Source organism: Mytilus californianus, unplaced genomic scaffold (assembly GCF_021869535.1).
Source record: "Mytilus californianus isolate M0D057914Y unplaced genomic scaffold, xbMytCali1.0.p SCAF_8, whole genome shotgun sequence".
Taxonomy (NCBI): Eukaryota; Metazoa; Mollusca; class Bivalvia; order Mytilida; family Mytilidae; genus Mytilus; species Mytilus californianus.
In genome coordinates, this window is record NW_026262734.1 from 38,323,133 (window position 1) to 38,343,326 (window position 20,194).

Genomic DNA, 20,194 nt, shown 5'->3' on the forward strand with positions numbered 1-20,194 from the left:
GAAAAAAGAAATCACCAATTCACCAACATTCCAACTGACTCCATTTTCAGAAAACGACATCTGTAACAAACATAAACTTTTAGCTACCGCTTTACAAGCAGAACCAAATACAATGAAAGTCCCAACTATGTATTGGCTTCCGAAGCTACACAAAACACCTTACAAATATAGATTTATTTCGTCTTCAAGCCATTGTTCCACTACTAAATTGTCTATTCTTCTTACCAGTACACTTGGTACAATCAAAAACCTGATAATAAATTGTTCAAATAAGGCCTTCGAAAATAGTGGAATTAATTACTTTTGGAGTGTCAAGAACTCGTTGGAAGTACTTGATAAATTACATGCATATATTGGTGATTTTGAATCTGTTCAAAGTTTTGATTTTTCTACCCTATATACCACATTGCCTCACATTCTCATTAAGAAAAAATTCACACACCTAATTAAATGGGCATTTAAAAAGTCAGAATGTGAATATATATGTTCAAACTCTTTTAGGTCATTTTTTAGTAGCAATAAACAAAAAAACTATGTCAATTGGACATGCTTTGATACTATATATGCCCTTGAATTTTTACTAGATAACATTTTTGTTCGCTTTGGAGATTCCGTATATCGTCAGGTTATCGGAATTCCAATGGGGACTAACTGTGCACCACTTATTGCAGACCTTTTTTTGTATTGCTATGAGTTACAATTTATGACAAAAATCAGCAAAGACCCATCGAAACATCTGATACACAAATTTAATAATACTTTTAGATATTTGGATGATATTTTGACTCTCAATAATGACGACTTCAGTATGTATACTAAAGAAATTTATCCTGTTGAACTTACTTTAAATAAAGCTAATACTAACAATGACCACTGCCCTTTCCTCGATCTTGATATCTATATCATTAATGGAAAGCTTAATACTAAAATATATGATAAAAGAGATGATTTTTCATTTCCTATCGTTAATTATCCATTTTTAGATGGTGACGTTCCCTTGTCACCATCTTACGGTGTTTATATATCTCAACTTGTACGATTCGCTCGTGTATGTAACAATGTTTTAGATTTTAACGAGAGAAATTTATGTATTACTGAAAAATTATTACATCAGGGTTTTCGATATCACAAACTAGTCAAAACATTTACTAAATTTTATCATCGGTATAAGGACATCATTCGTAAATATAGCTCAACATGCAGACTTCTTATACGTTCAGGTATTTCACATCCAATTTTTTATGGAAATATTCTTTATAAAGCACAAAAATGTCAGTATTCACCTCTGAAGCTAACAAAACCTTTAAATAGACTTATTAAGAAGGGATATAGTTACGATACTGTTGTCAGGTCATTAAAGATTGCATATTTTGGCGTTAATATTGATTCACTTATAGGGTCTTTGCATCGGCACTAAACACAATTATTTAAAAACCAGTTGTTGGCATGACACGGGTTATGTCCTTCTCATATATGTTATGATGGTATGATACTAAACCCCTAACGGGAAGGATTGTGCCTGATATTCATATGATGAAGACATAATCTTTCAATCAGTTTAATTGAAGTCTGGAGCTGGCATGTCAGTTAACTGCTAGTAGTCTGTTGTTATTTATGTATTATTGTCATTTTGTTTATTTTCTTTGGTTACATCTTCTGACATCAGACTCGGACTTCTCTTGAACTGAATTTTAATGTGCGTATTGTTATGCGTTTACTTTTCTACATTGGCTAGAGGTATAGGGGGAGGGTTGAGATCTCATAAACATGTTTAACCCCGCCGCATTTTTGCGCCTGTCCCAAGTCAGGAGCCTCTAGCCTTTGTTAGTCTTGTATTATTTTTAATTTTAGTTTCTTGTGTACAATTTGGAGTTTAGTATGGCGTTCATTATCACTGAACTAGTATATATATTTTTTTAGGGGCCAGCTGAAGGACGCCTCCGGGTGCGGGAATTTCTCGCTGCATTGAAGACCTATTGGTGACCTTCTGCTGTTGTCTGTTCTATGGTCGGGTTGTTGTCTCTTTGACACATTCCCCATTTCCATTCTCAATTTTATAATCAACTTACCATTAGCTGATGGCAGGCAGGGATAGAGAAGATAGGGTTTGTTTGACTGGAGTAATCAAATCACCATTAGCTGATGGCAGGCAGGGATAGAGAAGATAGGGTCTGTTTGACTTGAGTAATCAAATTATCATTGGCTGGTGGCAGGGATAGAGAAGATAGGGTCTATTTGACTGTAGTAATCAAATTACAATAAGCTGACGACAGAGATAGAGAATATAGGGTCTGTTTGACTAGAGTAATCAACTTACCATTAGCTGATGACAAGCAGGGATAGCGAAGATATGGTCTGTTTGACTGGAGTAATCAAATCACCATTAGCTGATGGCAAGGATAGAGAATATAGGGTCTGTTTGACTAGTAATCAATTAACATAGACTGACAGCAGGGATAGAGAAGGAGTTGGCTTTATTGGTTTTACTAGAATATAACTACTTACTGGTAAAGTTGTTTTATCAATGACTGATGACAGAGCTGGAGTCGATAAGGCTGGCTTAATTGGTTTGACTGGAGTTGATGAAACATAGGTAGCTGATGCTTTATTGCCCTCATTCTTCACACTAATCACTGCACCTGGATAAGTTCCTGCAAAAGTTCAATAAGTCAAATTTTAATGACTTTTCTAAAACACTGTGGATATAATCAGCTGCATACCCATTGCTTGTGAAAATCTTTCTAGTCAGTAGTTTTTGTCTATTTTTCCATGAAAGATAATACAAATAAACTGATGAATACTGTGGATTCATTCATTTTCATGGGTTTCAATTTTCGTGGAATGAGGAAAACTTGCATTTTCGTGGATATTTGATATTGTGGTTTTGCCAATGACTGCATACAAAGCCTATAGAAAATTTTTAATTCGTTGAACATTTAAATTCGTGGTTCACCTGTACCCACGAAAATTGGTATCCAACGAATAATTATGAATCCACAGTAGTGTTTTGGCTCTACATACATGCATAAAACACAATTAAAATCAAATTCTACAACAACAAAATAACGGCCTTAATGAAATAGGTTCTATTCTCTTCCTGTAAGTATGTTTCTTAACAGACATTTATGTAATAATCAGTTCTTTTAAAAAGACGAAAACTTATAGCACAGATTGATTGTTGTCTAAAATCCTGTGGCTGTTATTACTCAGTTCAAAAACACAGAAATCAGGGTCAATTAAGAGCTTGACTCATTGTTATATTTTATTGAATCATTCAAGTATAATAATAATTGTGTAAATTTTCTTCTAGGTGTTCGACTGAAAGTTCACATGGTTTATTTTAAATATTGCTTGTTTTAAGGAAATTACCCTAGAACCTAAATCCCATTTTAACAGTTATTATATTAAACAATTAAATTAAATCAATTAACAAACAAAACATTCTTTCAAATACTAAAATAATTTTATCTTTAATAATGGTATATAATCATTACCATAGTCTTTCTTTTTTTCAAATACACCTTTAATATTAAGTACAATATAAAATACAAAATAACAGATAACACCCCAATAAATCCATGCTCTCCTTTACAATACAAAATAATAGATAACATCCCTATAAACCAATGCTCTCCTTTACAATACAAAATAATAGATAACATCCCTATAAACCAATGCTCTCCTTTACAATACAAAATAATAGATAACATCCCAATAAATCAATGCTCTCCTTCACAAGTTTTACCTGTTTTAAGAAGTTCCTCTAAGGCAGAGTAGGATGTCTTCTGTACAACAGGTGCAGGCGCAATAGTTCTCATTGTAGATTTACTTCTGACTGTCACTGGCTTTCCCTGAAATGAAAGTCATTTGTTCATTAATGAGACAACCATACTTTTTTTCTGGCAATAATACCATTAAATTATCAATATTGAGTTGCTTACAATATGTATAGTTGAATGACCATCTGTGGTCTGTGGTCGTCTTTACTGAACTTTTCTATACCCTGGATAATTTAAAGCTTGCCATATGATATAGACACTTGTAATTTGTTGAAAACTTCATGTCTTTTGTAGTTCATTTTTTTTGTGAGGATGCTGTCTAATCAATTTATTCCCCATATCTCTATTTACTCTTACTGAATAACTCTGCATTTCAATTTTGTTTTTTATCATCAAAGGTTATTATAAAACAATTTACCCATGAATATTCTAATTAAGCCATGTCATTAAAATTTGTCAAAGATGAACCATAGTAAGAAGTAAATAACTATGATGTGACAATATTTCCTAGATATAAAACAATAATGTACATTGCCATGTTAAACAATTACGACCTGTATTTTTGGTATACATCCAGAATTGTCAATTCAATGATGGGTGTTCAAAAGTGTTTTCCCCAAGGCGAACAACCAGCCAAGGAATCACTACATTGAATGTCTACCAAACATGTTGGCATATCTGTTTTGTCATATTCTCCCTAATTGTAAAAGTCAAATAGTTATAAACAATGGTTCACAAACATTTGTTTTGCTGTCAAATGAAAATCAGTTTTTAGCGCTTTTCTGACTTGATTGTTGGTGCACACAACTTTTTATGGAGTCCTCAAATGGCAACTGACACTTGACAATGAAAGGCATTCTCACCCTCTTACACTTGTGTATGAATTTCAATAAAAGATTCAATGTCCCCCGCGTTGCACATATTTTATTTCTTCAAGGTCAACAACTAAAAAATATTTTTTGTTTTTTAACTTTTTAAAATTATCTTAGAGAGCAATTTCTGATATATTTAATATTTCCAAGGGGCATTACTCATTCAAAATATTTAATCGGTAATTATTTTCGAACAGGTCTGAGACATTGCTGATATAAACCTACAATATGAGTTTCATAAAAATCTGGCAAGAGTTGTACACATGAGAGCGCTAACAATGCAATTTTCCATATAATTAATGTTTCCAAGGGGCATAACTCTTTAAAAAATTATTGATCGGCACTGATTTTCGAACTCTTCCGAGACATTGCTGAAAGAAACCTATGATATAAGTTTTATAAAAATCTGGCAAGAATTGTACATGTGAGAGCACTAACAAGACCGGACGGACAGATGGACAGACGCCCCGTATTTCTATGTCCCCACAATGCGTTGCACAGGGGCAAATAATCTATTAAACTATAATACCTGAGGTACTACAAATCCGTCTTTTTTAGTCTGTCTTTTACTTGTGGCTCCAGTCCCTCCTGTCTTGTTTGGGTGGGTTGATGTTGCTGATGTTACAGTTACCATGGATTTATTATCTTTCGTCTTTTTATTGGACAAATTTCCAGAAAGAGCCGCCTGTAACGTTGATAACGTTGTGTCCTTGGCTTGACCTTGACTACCAGATAACCTAGCCGAACTATTGTCTGGTATCACTATTGCCGGCAGATTTTGATCTGGTATCAATTGCTGCCCTTGTTGCTGTAGAAACTGATTTAAAAGTGTTTGTGTATTGTTTATTTGTATCTGAGATGACTGCTGAGAAGTATCTCCAGTTAACAATAAATTGATAAGGTTCAAACCACTGATATTCATCTGACCGTCAGTATTAGTTTGACCTTGAAGAAAGTCTGGCTTCATTTCAATGTCTTGCTGCACTGGTACCTGAAACTATTAATTTATATCATAATCATATTTTTTTGCCCTGAAATATGTGCTTATTTAATATAAACATTTAATAATCACCAATAATATCAGAAATTGAAAATTTTATTTTTTTCATATTGAAAAGAAAAGAATCATCTAACATGCTGTGTTTTGGATATATAAAGCTATTGCCAACAAGATTGCTGCACCACAGCGAAATTCCCACATTAGCATGGAACATATATATCCCAAAGTTGTTTGATTCATAACTGTTTTCATCAGTGACACTAACCTAGACATGTCCTCTGGTGTATTACCACTGCTGGCATGATAAATTAACTTGATACTGTGCACTACTTTAAATTTACTGACCTTACTAATTTCATAACCACTGAAAATCTAGGGAGACTTCTCCTTATAGCTTCTTTAGAGCAGTCAGGAATCTTAGGGCGACAAAATCGCTCACTTCGCCTGGTGTGGTGACCCCTGACCACTACAATCATGGAAAATGAGATTATCTTTTTTGTAAACACTATTCCCATGGAAACTCACCCTGTGATTGTATTCTATAGAAACTTACTCTGAGATTGTCGGGTTCATTACTACTGTTACCAGTAAACTGTATCACGTTGTTTGTCAAGGACTGACTTTGTGAGAACTGAATCATATCTAAAAGAGATAAAGGAATAGAAAAACTTTGGAATAAAGTTTTAACTTAATACAATATAAGAACAGATTAATAAGCATTTCAAAGGGAATAAGGGCAAAACTTACTGTCTAAGTTAATGCAAACATCAAAAAAGTTCATCTTCTACTTCTCCAGTTGTTTTAGCGAGTATATACAATGTTGGATACCAAGTCATACATTTTCTGAATTATGCAGAGCATTAACAAATACCATATTTATCTTTTGTAGCTACATCCTGGTTCTTTGGGTATCACATGGTCAATAATGGTGAATTCAGACTAAAGATCACATGACCTCAATATCACATTTTTGTTTTTAATTAAAAATTTCTTTTTAAAAGACAAAAGATGCAAAGTATCTTACAGTTATATGTTAATTTTTATAAATAAGGTTGTTGTCAATTTGTAAACACTGTCCCAATTGTAAAACATGAAACAAGAACAAAATTGTAAAAGTGAATTTCACTAAAAAGAAAGCACCAAGAAATACTGTTACCTTGGAGATCAAACGTATCCATGGGAAAGTCTTCTAATGTTGGTTGTAAAGACAACAAACCAGGCTGTGTAAGGTCTGCAATTCCAAAACCAGCTGTAAACAGAATCATGTATTAGTTATAACCATTATGCTCAAAACATATGTAATGATACGCTACAAATTATTTCAGTACATACTGCAATATTTAAGGAAATATTGGATACGTACAGCATGACATATTTTCCACTATTTTGATGTTTCTATCATTTGTGTAAGGGATCCTCTTCTTTCAAAATGTAAAAGCTGAATTGAAACTGGTTTTTTTATGAACACATATTGTTTTTCCTTAAGTGATAGTAAAAGTGATAGCAGTGATTTTTTGGATGTCAAGACATATTTGAATATCGTTCATAATTTCTTCGTATGGTAAATTGAACAGAGAGGAAAATAACACTGATTCAATGAAATCATTACATTTTTATAAGGGCAGATTGATTGATTGATTGATTGTTGGTGTTTTAAAGCCACTTTTAAGCGCCACATATGGGCTATTTCGTGGCGGCCAGTTTTTATTGGTGGAGGAAGCAGTAGTGCCCGGAAAAAACCACCATTCGATAGGAAAACTGACAATCCTAGTCAATTAAGATCGGAGTCGAGTGCACCTGCACGAGCGGGGTTCCAATTCACAACCTCAGTGTTGACTGGCTAATGATTACTGTACAGTAGTAGAACTACTTAGACCACTTGGCCACCGAGGCCCCTAAAGGCAGATGGACACTCCAGAATTTATACCTAATTGAACATTTTGATAGGTGGTTCACCTTTACCCACATAATCCACAATAAAATGCTTCGCTGGGCGCAGCTTGATACGACCGCAGAGGTTGAACCCTGAACAGTTGGGGCAAGTATGGACACAACATTCAAGCTTGATACAGCTCTGAATTTGGATTGTGATTAAATATTTGACACAGCATAGGTTTCTGACACAGAGAGAAAGTGGTCTAAGAACTACAATTTTTTTAATTTACCTATTATGGTCCAATGTCCAAAATCAAAATACATGGTTAGATTCAGCATATCAAAGAACCCCATATATTCAATTTTTGTTGAAATCAAACAAAGTTTAATTTTGGATCCCAACTTGGACAAACTTGAAAACTGGTCCCATAATCAAAAATCTAAACACATGTTCAGATTCAGCAGATCAAAGTACCCCAAGAATTCAATTTTTGTTAAAATCAAACTAAGTTTAATTTTGGACCCTTTGGACCTTAATGTAGACCAATTTAAAAAACGGGACCCAAAATTAAAAATCTAAATACACGGTTAGATTTGGCATATCAAAGAACCCTAATAATTAAATTTTTGATGAAACCAAACAAAGTTTAATTTTGGACCCTTTTGACCTCAATATGAACCAATTTGATAGCGGGCCCACAAATAAAAAATCGAAATACATGGTAAGATTCAGCTTATCAAAGAACCCAATATATTCAATTTTTGTTGAATTCAAACAAAGTTTAATTTTGGACCCCAATTTGGACCAACTTGAAAACTGGGCCAAAAATCTAAAATCTAAATACATGTTTAGATTCAGCATATCAAAGAACCCCATATATTCAATTTTTGTTGAAATCAAACAAAGTTTAATTTTGGACCCCAACTTGGACCAACTTGAAAACTGGGCCCATAATCAAAATCTAAACACATGTTTAGATTCAGCATATCAAAGAACCCCAAGAATTCAATTTTTGTTAAAATCAAACTAAGTTTAATTTTGGACCCTTTGGACCTTAATGTAGACCAATTTAAAAAACGGGACCCAAAATTAAAAATCTAAATACACGGTTAGATTTGGCATATCAAAGAACCCCAATAATTCAATTTTTGATGAAATCAAACAAAGTTTAATTTTGGACCCTTTTGACCTCAATATGAACCAATTTGATAGCGGGCCCACAAATAAAAAATATAAATACATGGTTAGATTCAGCATATCAAAGAACCCCATATATTCAATTTTTGTTGAAATCAAACAAAGTTTAATTTTGGATCCCAACTTGGACAAACTTGAAAACTGGTCCCATAATCAAAAATCTAAACACATGTTTAGATTCAGCAGATCAAAGTACCCCAAGAATTCAATTATTGTTAAAATCAAACAAAGTTTAATTTTGGACCCTTTTGACCTCAATATGAACCAATTTGATAGCGGGCCCACAAATAAAAAATCTAAATACATGGTAAGATACAGCATATCAAAGAACCCTATATATTCAATTTTTGTTGAAATCAAACAAAGTTTAATTTTGGACCCCAATTTTGACCAACTTGAAAACTGGGCCAAAAATCTAAAATCTAAATACATGTTTAGATTCAGCATATCAAAGAACCCCATATATTCAATTTTTGTTGAAATCAAACAAAGTTTAATTTTGGACCCCAACTTGGACCAACTTGAAAACTGGGCCCATAATCAAAAATCTAAACACATGTTTAGATTCAGCATATCAAAGAACCCCAAAAATTCAATTTTTGTTAAAATCAAACTAAAAAAGTTTAATTTTGGACCCTTTGGACCTTAATGTAGACCAATTTAAAAAACAGGACCCAAAATTAAAAATCTAAATACACGGTTAGATTTGGCATATCAAAGAACCCTAATAATTAAATTTTTGATGAAACCAAACAAAGTTTAATTTTGGACCCTTTTGACCTCAATATGAACCAATTTGATAGCGGGCCCACAAATAAAAAATCGAAATACATGGTAAGATTCAGCTTATCAAAGAACCCAATATATTCAATTTTTGTTAAAATCAAACTAAGTTTAATTTTGGACCCTTTGGACCTTAATGTAGACCAATTTAAAAAACGGGACCCAAAATTAAAAATCTAAAAACACGGTTTGATTTGGCATATCAAAGAACCCCAATAATTTAATTTTTGATGAAATCAAACAAAGTTTAATTTTGGACCCTTTTGACCTCAATATGAACCAATTTGATAGCGGGCCCACAAATAAAAAATCTAAATACATGGTAAGATACAGCATATCAAAGAACCCTATATATTCAATTTTTGTTGAAATCAAACAAAGTTTAATTTTGGACCCCAATTTGGACCAACTTGAAAACTGGGCCAAAAATCTAAAATCTAAATACATGTTTAGATTCAGCATATCAAAGAACCCCATATATTCAATTTTTGTTGAAATCAAACAAAGTTTAATTTTGGACCCCAACTTGGACCAACTTGAAAACTGGGCCCATAATCAAAAATCTAAACACATGTTTAGATTCAGCATATCAAAGAACCCCAAAAATTCAATTTTTGTTAAAATCAAACTAAAAAAGTTTAATTTTGGACCCTTTGGACCTTAATGTAGACCAATTTAAAAAACAGGACCCAAAATTAAAAATCTAAATACACGGTTAGATTTGGCATATCAAAGAACCCTAATAATTAAATTTTTGATGAAACCAAACAAAGTTTAATTTTGGACCCTTTTGACCTCAATATGAACCAATTTGATAGCGGGCCCACAAATAAAAAATCGAAATACATGGTAAGATTCAGCTTATCAAAGAACCCAATATATTCAATTTTTGTTAAAATCAAACTAAGTTTAATTTTGGACCCTTTGGACCTTAATGTAGACCAATTTAAAAAACGGGACCCAAAATTAAAAATCTAAAAACACGGTTTGATTTGGCATATCAAAGAACCCCAATAATTTAATTTTTGATGAAATCAAACAAAGTTTAATTTTGGACCCTTTTGACCTCAATATGAACCAATTTGATAGCGGGCCCACAAATAAAAAATCTAAATACATGGTAAGATACAGCATATCAAAGAACCCTATATATTCAATTTTTGTTGAAATCAAACAAAGTTTAATTTTGGACCCCAATTTGGACCAACTTGAAAACTGGGCCAAAAATCTAAAATCTAAATACATGTTTAGATTCAGCATATCAAAGAACCCCATATATTCAATTTTTGTTGAAATCAAACAAAGTTTAATTTTGGACCCCAACTTGGACCAACTTGAAAACTGGGCCCATAATCAAAAATCTAAACACATGTTTAGATTCAGCATATCAAAGAACCCCAAGAATTCAATTTTTGTTAAAATCAAACTAAGTTTAATTTTGGACCCTTTGGACCTTAATGTAGACCAATTTAAAAAACGGGACCCAAAATTAAAAATCTAAATACACGGTTAGATTTGGCATATCAAAGAACCCCAATAATTCAATTTTTGATGAAATCAAACAAAGTTTAATTTTGGACCCTTTTGACCTCAATATGAACCAATTTGATAGTGGGGTCCACAAATAAAAAATATAAATACATGGTTAGATTCAGCATATCAAAGAACCCCATATATTCAATTTTTGTTGAAATCAAACAAAGTTTAATTTTGGATCCCAACTTGGACAAACTTGAAAACTGGTCCCATAATCAAAAATCTAAACACATGTTTAGATTCAGCAGATCAAAGTACCCCAAGAATTCAATTATTGTTAAAATCAAACTAAGTTTAATTTTGGACCCTTTGGACCTTAATGTAGACCAATTTAAAAAAACGGGACCCAAAATTAAAAATCTAAAAACACAGTTAGATTTGGCATATCAAAGAACCCCAATAATTCAATTTTTGATGAAATCAAACAAAGTTTAATTTTGGACCCTTTTGACCTCAATATGAACCAATTTGATAGCGAGCCCACAAATAAAAAATCTAAATACATGGTAAGATACAGCATATCAAAGAACCCTATATATTCAATTTTTGTTGAAATCAAACAAAGTTTAATTTTGGACCCCAATTTGGACCAACTTGAAAACTGGGCCAAAAATCTAAAATCTACATACATGTTTAGATTCAGCATATCAAAGAACCCTATATATTCATTTTTTGTTGAAATCAAACAAAGTTTAATTTTGGACCCCAACTTGGACCAACTTGAAAACTGGGCCAAAAATCTAAAATCTAAATACATGTTTAGATTCAGCATATCAAAGAACCCCATATATTCAATTTTTGTTGAAATCAAACAAAGTTTAATTTTGGACCCCAACTTGGACCAACTTGAAAACTGGGCCCATAATCAAAAATCTAAACACATGTTTAGATTCAGCATATCAAAGAACCCCAAAAATTCAATTTTTGTTAAAATCAAACTAAGTTTAATTTTGGACCCTTTGGACCTTAATGTAGACCAATTTAAAAAACAGGACCCAAAATTAAAAATCTAAATACACGGTTAGATTTGGCATATCAAAGAACCCTAATAATTAAATTTTTGATGAAACCAAACAAAGTTTAATTTTGGACCCTTTTGACCTCAATATGAACCAATTTGATAGCGGGCCCACAAATAAAAAATCGAAATACATGGTAAGATTCAGCTTATCAAAGAACCCAATATATTCAATTTTTGTTGAATTCAAACAAAGTTTAATTTTGGACCCCAATTTGGACCAACTTGAAAACTGGGCCAAAAATCTAAAATCTAAATTCATGGTTAGATTCAGCATATCAAAGAACCCCATATAATCAATTTTTGTTGAAATCAAAAAAAGTTTTATTTTGGGCCCCAACTTGGACCAACTTGAAAACTGGGCCCATAATCAAAAATCTAAACACATGTTTAGATTCAGCATATCAAAGAACCCCAAGAATTCAATTTTTGTTAAAATCAAACTAAGTTTTATTTTGGACCCTTTGGACCTCAATGAAGACCAATTTGAAAAACGGGACCCAAATTAAAAATCTATAAACAAGGTTAGATTTGGCATATCAAAGAACCCCAATAATTCAATTTTTGATGAAATCAAACAAAGTTTAATTTTGGACCCTTTTGACCTCAATATGAACCAATTTGATAACGGGGTCCACAAATAAAAAATCTAAATACATGGTTAGATTCAGCATATCAAAGAACCCCATATATTCAATTTTTGTTGAAATCAAACGAAGTTTAATTTTGGACCCCAATTTGGACCAACTTGAAAACTGGGCCAAAAATCAAAAATCTAAATACATGTTTAGATTCAGCATATCAAAGAACCTCATATATTCAATTTTTGCTAAATCAAACAAAGTTAAATTTTGGACCCTTTGGACCTTAATGTAGACCAATTTGAAAACTGGACCCAAAATTAAAAATCTAAATACACTGTTAGATTCGGCATAACAAATAAATAAATGTGATCAAAGATTTTACAAATCTAATGCGCCATACTGTGCAATTAAAGATTACTTCTTGAAATTTTTCAATATTTGAAATTTGAAAAAAAAATAATATTTGAAGAATAATTCTTTTTAATTTCTGAAATCTGAAATGAGAAAAAATTGACCCCCCACAATTTCTTTTTATCCCCCCTCCCTCTTTTTTCCCCCAAAAAATTCTTTCCCTCAAGATATGGTCATAATCTCAATTCAAATTTCCAATGGAGTTGGCAACCATAATTACCCATTTAAATTTACCATAGTGCTAACTTAATCTATTTTATAATAGAATTAAAAATATAGTGTCAAATCTTTCATATGGATTTTATTCTAAAAAAAAAAAGATGCAACATTTGCAGATATTTTTACTGGTCTTCAAAAGTTTAATTTTGGACCCTTTGGACCTTAATGTAGACCAATTTGAAAACTGGACCCAAAATTAAAAATCTAAATACACGGTTAGATTCGGCATAACAAATAAATAAATGTGGTCAAAGATTTTACAAATCTAATGCGCCATACTGGTCTTCCTTTATAAATATGCATTTCTTTAAACATAATTTAAAAGCAGTGTAAGGGAAGTAACCAAAATGTTGTATTTGGATTACCTCCCTTACACTGTTTTAAATTATCTTAATTGTTCATTAACCATTACTTTATACATAATTTAAAAGCAGTGTAAGGGAGATAATTTCAATGATGTATTTGATTTATCTCCCTTACACTGCTTTAAATTATGTTTTGTACTAATGTATTTGTCCATTAATGAGGACAACCTTGTTTTTCCCCCTTTTTTGCCCCTAATTCTTAAACGGTTTGAGCAATAACCCCACAAAGCAAATCCAAACCATCCCTTGTGGTATGGAAACTTGTAGTATAATTTCAGAGAGATCCACACACCGTTCCACAGTTATTGTCTGGAAACTAGAAAATGCTTATTTTTGGCCCCTTTTTGGCCCCTAATTCCTTAACTGTTGGTACCATAACCCCCAAAATCAATCCCCACCTTCCTTTTGTGTTTTGTGGTATTGAACCTTATGGTAAAATTTCATAGAGATCCATTCACTTAAACTAAAGTTAGAGTGCGAAAACTAATGCGTCTTCGGACGACGACGACGCCGGACGACGACGCCAACGTCATACCAATATACGACCACAAAAATTTTTTTGCGGTCGTATAAAAATTTGTATCCCACGAATAATAATGAATCCACAATACGTATATAAAATATCTTGTCCAATTCAATCTAACATTGAACCCCACACTAGTTGTCATCAAGAGATTATTTATGCGAATGAGTTTCATCACTGCAAAATCTGTTTTATAAATAATCAAATATTACAATATTTGAATGACAAGAACTGAAAAAAAAAATTTCCAATACATTTTTTTTAAATCTTGTGTAGTCGTAAAGACCCTGAAAAAGTGTTTCTAACTTACAATGTGACAGACAAAAAATGGCTGTACCTTTATTATAGATGTACTTACTAAATTCTTTTGCAGTAGGGAAGGCAAATGGCTGACTCTGATTGAGCTGGGAGAAGAAATCCTGAGTAAAATCTATATCCATACTCTCCAACATAAGATCTGTCGCTGAGTTGTGCTGGACGTTATATGGTATCTGATGCACATCTCTCAGTCTATCCAGTAGTTCTGCATGGGACATCACCTGCAATATGAACAACCACAATTCATTAAACATATTATAACTTGTCCAGGAGTTCTGTAGGAGATATACTCTACAAAGGACACATTAAACATATTATAACTTGTCCAGGAGTTCTGCAGGAGACAGCCTTTATGAACAAAAAACTTAGAACATTAAAGTAAGACTGTTTCCCCTGTTTAAACCAATTAAAAAACTTTTAGAAAATAAAATTACTTGCCTACCTACCTACCTATCTTTAAGTATTTTCAGCATGTTAGAAACACCAGTATTATTGTTTAGGCCTTAACTGGAAACAAAGGCCAATCAATATTTCATTTATGAAATATTTCCTTTGATCGTTTCATTACCTATCTATAGCTAGTTCTAATGGGACATTACCTTGTACAGTACTTTTCCAAACATTAACTTTAAACAAGAGACATTTCTTAATTTGTCCAGGACTTCTTCATGTGACTTTACATTTAAACAAGGGAGATACATATTTCATTCTTAGTACCTCACTGAGAGATGGATCAGGTTTGGATCGAGCAAATTTGCTTTTGAAAAATTTTCTCCATCTTTTGTATTCATGTGTAACTGTGTCCAATCTTCTTTTCCAATATTTTCCTTCCAACACAATAGCCTACAAAAAAATTCATATGTGAAAGTTTTATTTATTATATCAAATACAGAACACAAAACAAATATTGGTCCTTCATCAGTCTGTGCCAAACTCTTTTAGTTTCTGTCTGACATTCAGTCAGACAGTGTTGAAGGTTTTGTCTGACCAAACAGATTTTTGTCTGTCCGAAAAAAAATCAATTAATTAAGCTTATTGTGTTGTTTATGTTTTTAAATGTACTGTGTTGTTTTATGATGATATTCATGGTAAAAATTGCATTTCAGGAAAGCAGTTGATAAATTTCATTAAATAAAAATACTTGTTTCAAAGTGATATGCATATTAATAAAACATGACAATATTATGAAATCCCCCCTCCCCCCTAAAAAAAAATAAAATAAATGTACACATGTATATGTAAAGTAAGTTTATATACAAGTATTTGCAGTTTCACTTTTTTCCCAATATAGTATTCATTATTTTAATAAATTCAAATGGCATTCCAATCACAGCTATTTATCAAATTGAAATCCTTTATAAATATATTTATATAAATAACCAGATACAATGTAAACAGTTGTCTTTGATAATCTTTCCCTTATTTTCCCTATAAAAAGCACATGGCTGTCAAAAAAGTAAACACACAATTGTTGCATGTGATCATGGTTTGTTTGCAACATTACAGATTTTGTTGATTTAATTTGGATATAGATATTCAATTTAAGGTACAGTCAAGCAATTGCATTTATTGGATAGTTTGCATGCAATTTTTTTTAATAATTTTCAACTGGAAGAAAATTGGCCATCCGACCTTGTTCATCTATGAGAGATAATGTAAACTACTGCAGTCTCCCATTTAAGTAAATATTCCCCATTTCGACCATCTTTTTCATAAACTCTTTGATTTTCAATTCTGGAGTTATTTAATTTAGGCACTTTGTTAAGAAATCTTTCCATTTTATATCATTTTAACTTTTATAATGTATGTGGCTGACATTTTTAATAATCGAAATTTCGTCGATGATGTGACTAATTATTTGGACCAATAAACATGCAATGAGAACTCTCAAAAACGACTTGATAACTTGACAAATCAAAAACATGCTTAGCGAACTCTCGCAAACGTGACTTGATATTTAGACCAATCAATGCAACGGAATTTCAACCAAATCAAATAAGTTATGTATATTCACAAAACTGAGACGGTGAAAACACCGGACATACGGACCGGAATTGACAATACGATATGGCGGATCTACGTCTATTTCATCAGTCAGGACCGTTTGGCACAGACTGCTTCATAAACAGAAATCACAAGTATATTGTAAATGGAAATCTTTTAAGGCACAGGATGGAAATTGAAAGTTCACAATTTAAAACCAATTGTTCCCAGACACTAAAAGTTTAATGCAGCAATTTTATTCCAGGAATAATTTTAGTCTTTCCAGTTTTTGTTTTTTTTAAACAACCATAGTACAGATAGAAGAGTTGCCTCTGAAAAGTATTTTCATTGATATCATGTCTCCTTTTAAACCTTATTTTTTCTTCAAATGAATGAATATTACCATCATTATCAAAACAAGTTGAACTGTGAGCTATTTCTCACAAATGATACCCCTGCTATTAGTATTTTTGGTAAACAGGAAGTTGACTATCAATGGATGTGTATATGCGTCACACATTACAGCATGCTAAGGCCAAAAAAAATAATACATGTGTTTCCGCTAACCCTACCTACCCTAACACTTTTTATGCCATTTTGGGACAAGCACTGTTATAGTCAGACTGATTCCCTAGTAGTAACCAGCTAAAATATGTTTGTAAAATAAAATGATATTGCCTACCTACCTACCTACCCTATTTTTTTCAGCACATTAGCGGAAACACATGCATTTTTTTTTTGGCCTGAGGTGAAACTTGATTCCAAATTTCAGAAAGACCCGATTTGTAAAGAAAATTTCAAAGGTGTACAATTATGTGTAAGAATATACAAGTATTCAGTAAATAGGAAATTGTTGAGCCATGAATCTGATTGATTGATGATTGATTGTTGGTGTTTAACACCACTTTCAGCACTATTGGTTATAGCGTGGTAGTCAGTTTTTATTGGTGCAGGAAGCTGTAGTGCCCAGTGCTGTCAGTGATTAGATAATGATGACCTTCAGCAGGAAAACTGACACAATCTTTGTCATTAAGATTGGATTTGAATGAACCTGCCATGTGTGGGATTCAAACTCACAACCTCAGTGTTGACAAACTAGTGATACAGTAGATGAAATACTAAGACAACTCAGCCAATGAGGCCCCTGTCTCAAAAGATTAGCTGTGTAAGAAATGGATTTACTAGTATCAGTATACCTACCTCTGGTTTGGTGTGTATGTCATCAGACATAGGTGATGCAAACTGGCAGATCACAGTTCTTTTCCCATAAATATCTGAAAAATTAGTGCAATAAACGTTAGTAGAAGATGGTGTGAGCTTGTGCTCAGCATGTTCAGTTATTGAACATGTTAAAAATAAAAGAATGTCAAAACTGAGTGTGAAACAGGAGAGCCATCAGAGAGAAATATTTTGTTGACTGAAAAATCATTCTTATACATTTTGCAAAGGTAAAGCAACAGTTTTCATGTTTCTTTAATTTATGACATAAAATCTAACAGACCTAAAAAAAATTATCTTTTATACTATTTCACAGGCTTATTCATCATTGTTTATGTTATTTGTCTATTTCTATTTGTATTTATGTTTATGTTGGGTCACATGACCATCGGTAGTCTGCATAGCTTATCTAAACTATGCATAACAAGCCGATACTTTATTACCTTATCATACATATATTCTGGTAAAAATTTAAGTATCATGGTTATATTTCAAATTAAAGAGTTAGTGTCACTTTGGTGCTAATGAATATGGCTACTCATGCCCCTTCAACATGTTCAAATAGTTTAAATTCATACTATTTCACTAAAACAATTAGATCAGACGCAAGTTTCTCAACTTAAAAATGTTGTCTCCATATTTACAAAATGCAGTGGTAACAATAGTAACATACATTGCATGTACCATTCCCTCCAGATGATGTTGTTTAATCTGACCTTGTCCTTGATTGTCATGTGAAGTCCTCGAAATGCCTTCCATTTTGGAGATACCAACTTTCCACTGAAAAAAATAACATACATTTTATTTAAAATGAACTTTACTTTGTTACTGTTATCTAAATTTACTTACATTGTACATATTGTAAGGAAAAGGGGGATTACTCATGTAAAAGTTGGTAGGCAATCTTCCAAGAAAAATGGTCTATCCCTAACCTAAAACAAGCCATAAACCTAAACTTAACCCTAACTTTAAAATACAGGGTCCCCTAAAGAAAATAAAGGATGTTCAGATGAACTTTGAAGTGTCATTAGATTAAGATTAAAAATTCAAACAAGATTGTTTTTGTTTCAAATATTTACAAAAGCAGAATATAAAATTAATATTTCGCTAATAGCAGTCCGCTTGGTTCAATTTTGTTAAAATATATGTAACCTCAACAAAATGACTGATGTTTTTTTGGCTTGCAAGTCAATAATTCGAACTCATTTGAATCTATACATTGATCTATATTCCATGTATTTATGTGACCATTTATTGCTCCATGGTTTGTGATAGTTTAAGTTTGTGTTTAGCATGTACAGTGATTAATGAAACGAATGTCAGTTGAAAAAGTGAAAGTAGTGAAATCGACAGCAGAAAGACTGATTTTGTCGATCATGTTAATTGATTCGATACTCTTAAACAAAAAAGTCTGAAACAGGTTATGTTTTCAATTTATACAATTTTATCTACGACATGAAATTGACCTTATACTGCTGCACATGTATGCTTACCTACTTATTTGCATTTTAAGAACCGAATTATGGGACTTGGGAGAGGTTTTGAATAAATGATTACAGGTAATGAGAGACACATAAGGATTGGGTTATTTCCATTGAATAACTTTCTATGGCATATCTGAAATGTTTATATACCTGTAAGCTAAACTTAAACAGTCAAACAGTTTTGAAAGTGAGGTTTCAATTGTCTGTGAAGGCTGTTCCTTAAATTCATAAGACTCTGTGGGCTCTTTCTTTGAGGCAGTAAAATCGTAGGGTGGAGGTTTATCGATAGCCGCTAGTGAGGACGAATCTTCATCATCTTCATCTAGATTGGGGTCATGTACTCGACTCAACATAAAATGACCACTGTGAATGCATGAGTCGGGGTCTCCCACTTCTTGTTTAATGTCCATACTCCTGCTATCCGATTCCAACAACCCTGGTATAATTCGCGAACTCTTTAATGGCATAACCGCAGCCATATGTTTGCATCTCAATGATAAAAATCTGCAGAATTCTCAGTTCTTCGTGCTTGTTTTTTTCTTGTCCTAAATCTGAAAATTTACCAGAAAACCGATAAAAATTCTTATAATAGAACGAACTACAACGGCCTAAAAACACCATGTGACGCATAATTACACCACAGTGCTTTTTTAAACAAAAAGATTCAACTTTGTTCATTAATAATACAAATAAGAAACACTAGGGGGGGGGGGGGGGGGGCGTCGATACAATCATACTCAACTTTATTTGTTTATTTGTGCTTATTTGTTTTCAAGGGGGCGGGTTCGTATGACCCCCCCCCCCCCCTTCCCCCTAGCTACGGGTGTGGGCTGAAAAAGCCTAACTTGGTTTCGATCATTATCATCTCTTTTATGCTTTATTTATATATGCTTTATGCAGGATAGAATCTTACAGTACACATACAGATTCAACAACTTGAATACAGGTTTAAATGTGTTAGAGGCTTTGGATACAAAGTATTATACTAACATCTTAAACAGTGACAGCTAGTAGACTCAGAATTATCG

General features: G+C 32.6%; 1 protein-coding gene across 1 annotated transcript in view; it reads right to left on the reverse strand.

Moving 5' to 3' along the window:
* LOC127711428 (MLX-interacting protein-like) overlaps positions 1-19,716 on the reverse strand; it is a 35,258-nt gene extending 15,542 nt beyond the window's left edge. Inside the window, exons 1-10 of the mRNA XM_052217479.1 lie at positions 19,317-19,716; positions 18,356-18,462; positions 17,665-17,738; positions 15,199-15,324; positions 14,522-14,702; positions 6,808-6,900; positions 6,205-6,293; positions 5,181-5,648; positions 3,746-3,851; positions 2,506-2,651 (exon numbers count right to left, since the gene is read on the reverse strand). Coding sequence (XP_052073439.1) covers positions 2,506-2,651; positions 3,746-3,851; positions 5,181-5,648; positions 6,205-6,293; positions 6,808-6,900; positions 14,522-14,702; positions 15,199-15,324; positions 17,665-17,738; positions 18,356-18,462; positions 19,317-19,645 — 1,719 coding nt within the window. The 5' untranslated portion in view covers positions 19,646-19,716. The remainder of the gene's footprint in view (positions 1-2,505; positions 2,652-3,745; positions 3,852-5,180; positions 5,649-6,204; positions 6,294-6,807; positions 6,901-14,521; positions 14,703-15,198; positions 15,325-17,664; positions 17,739-18,355; positions 18,463-19,316) is intronic.
* Between the last annotated feature and the right edge of the window lie 478 nt (positions 19,717-20,194).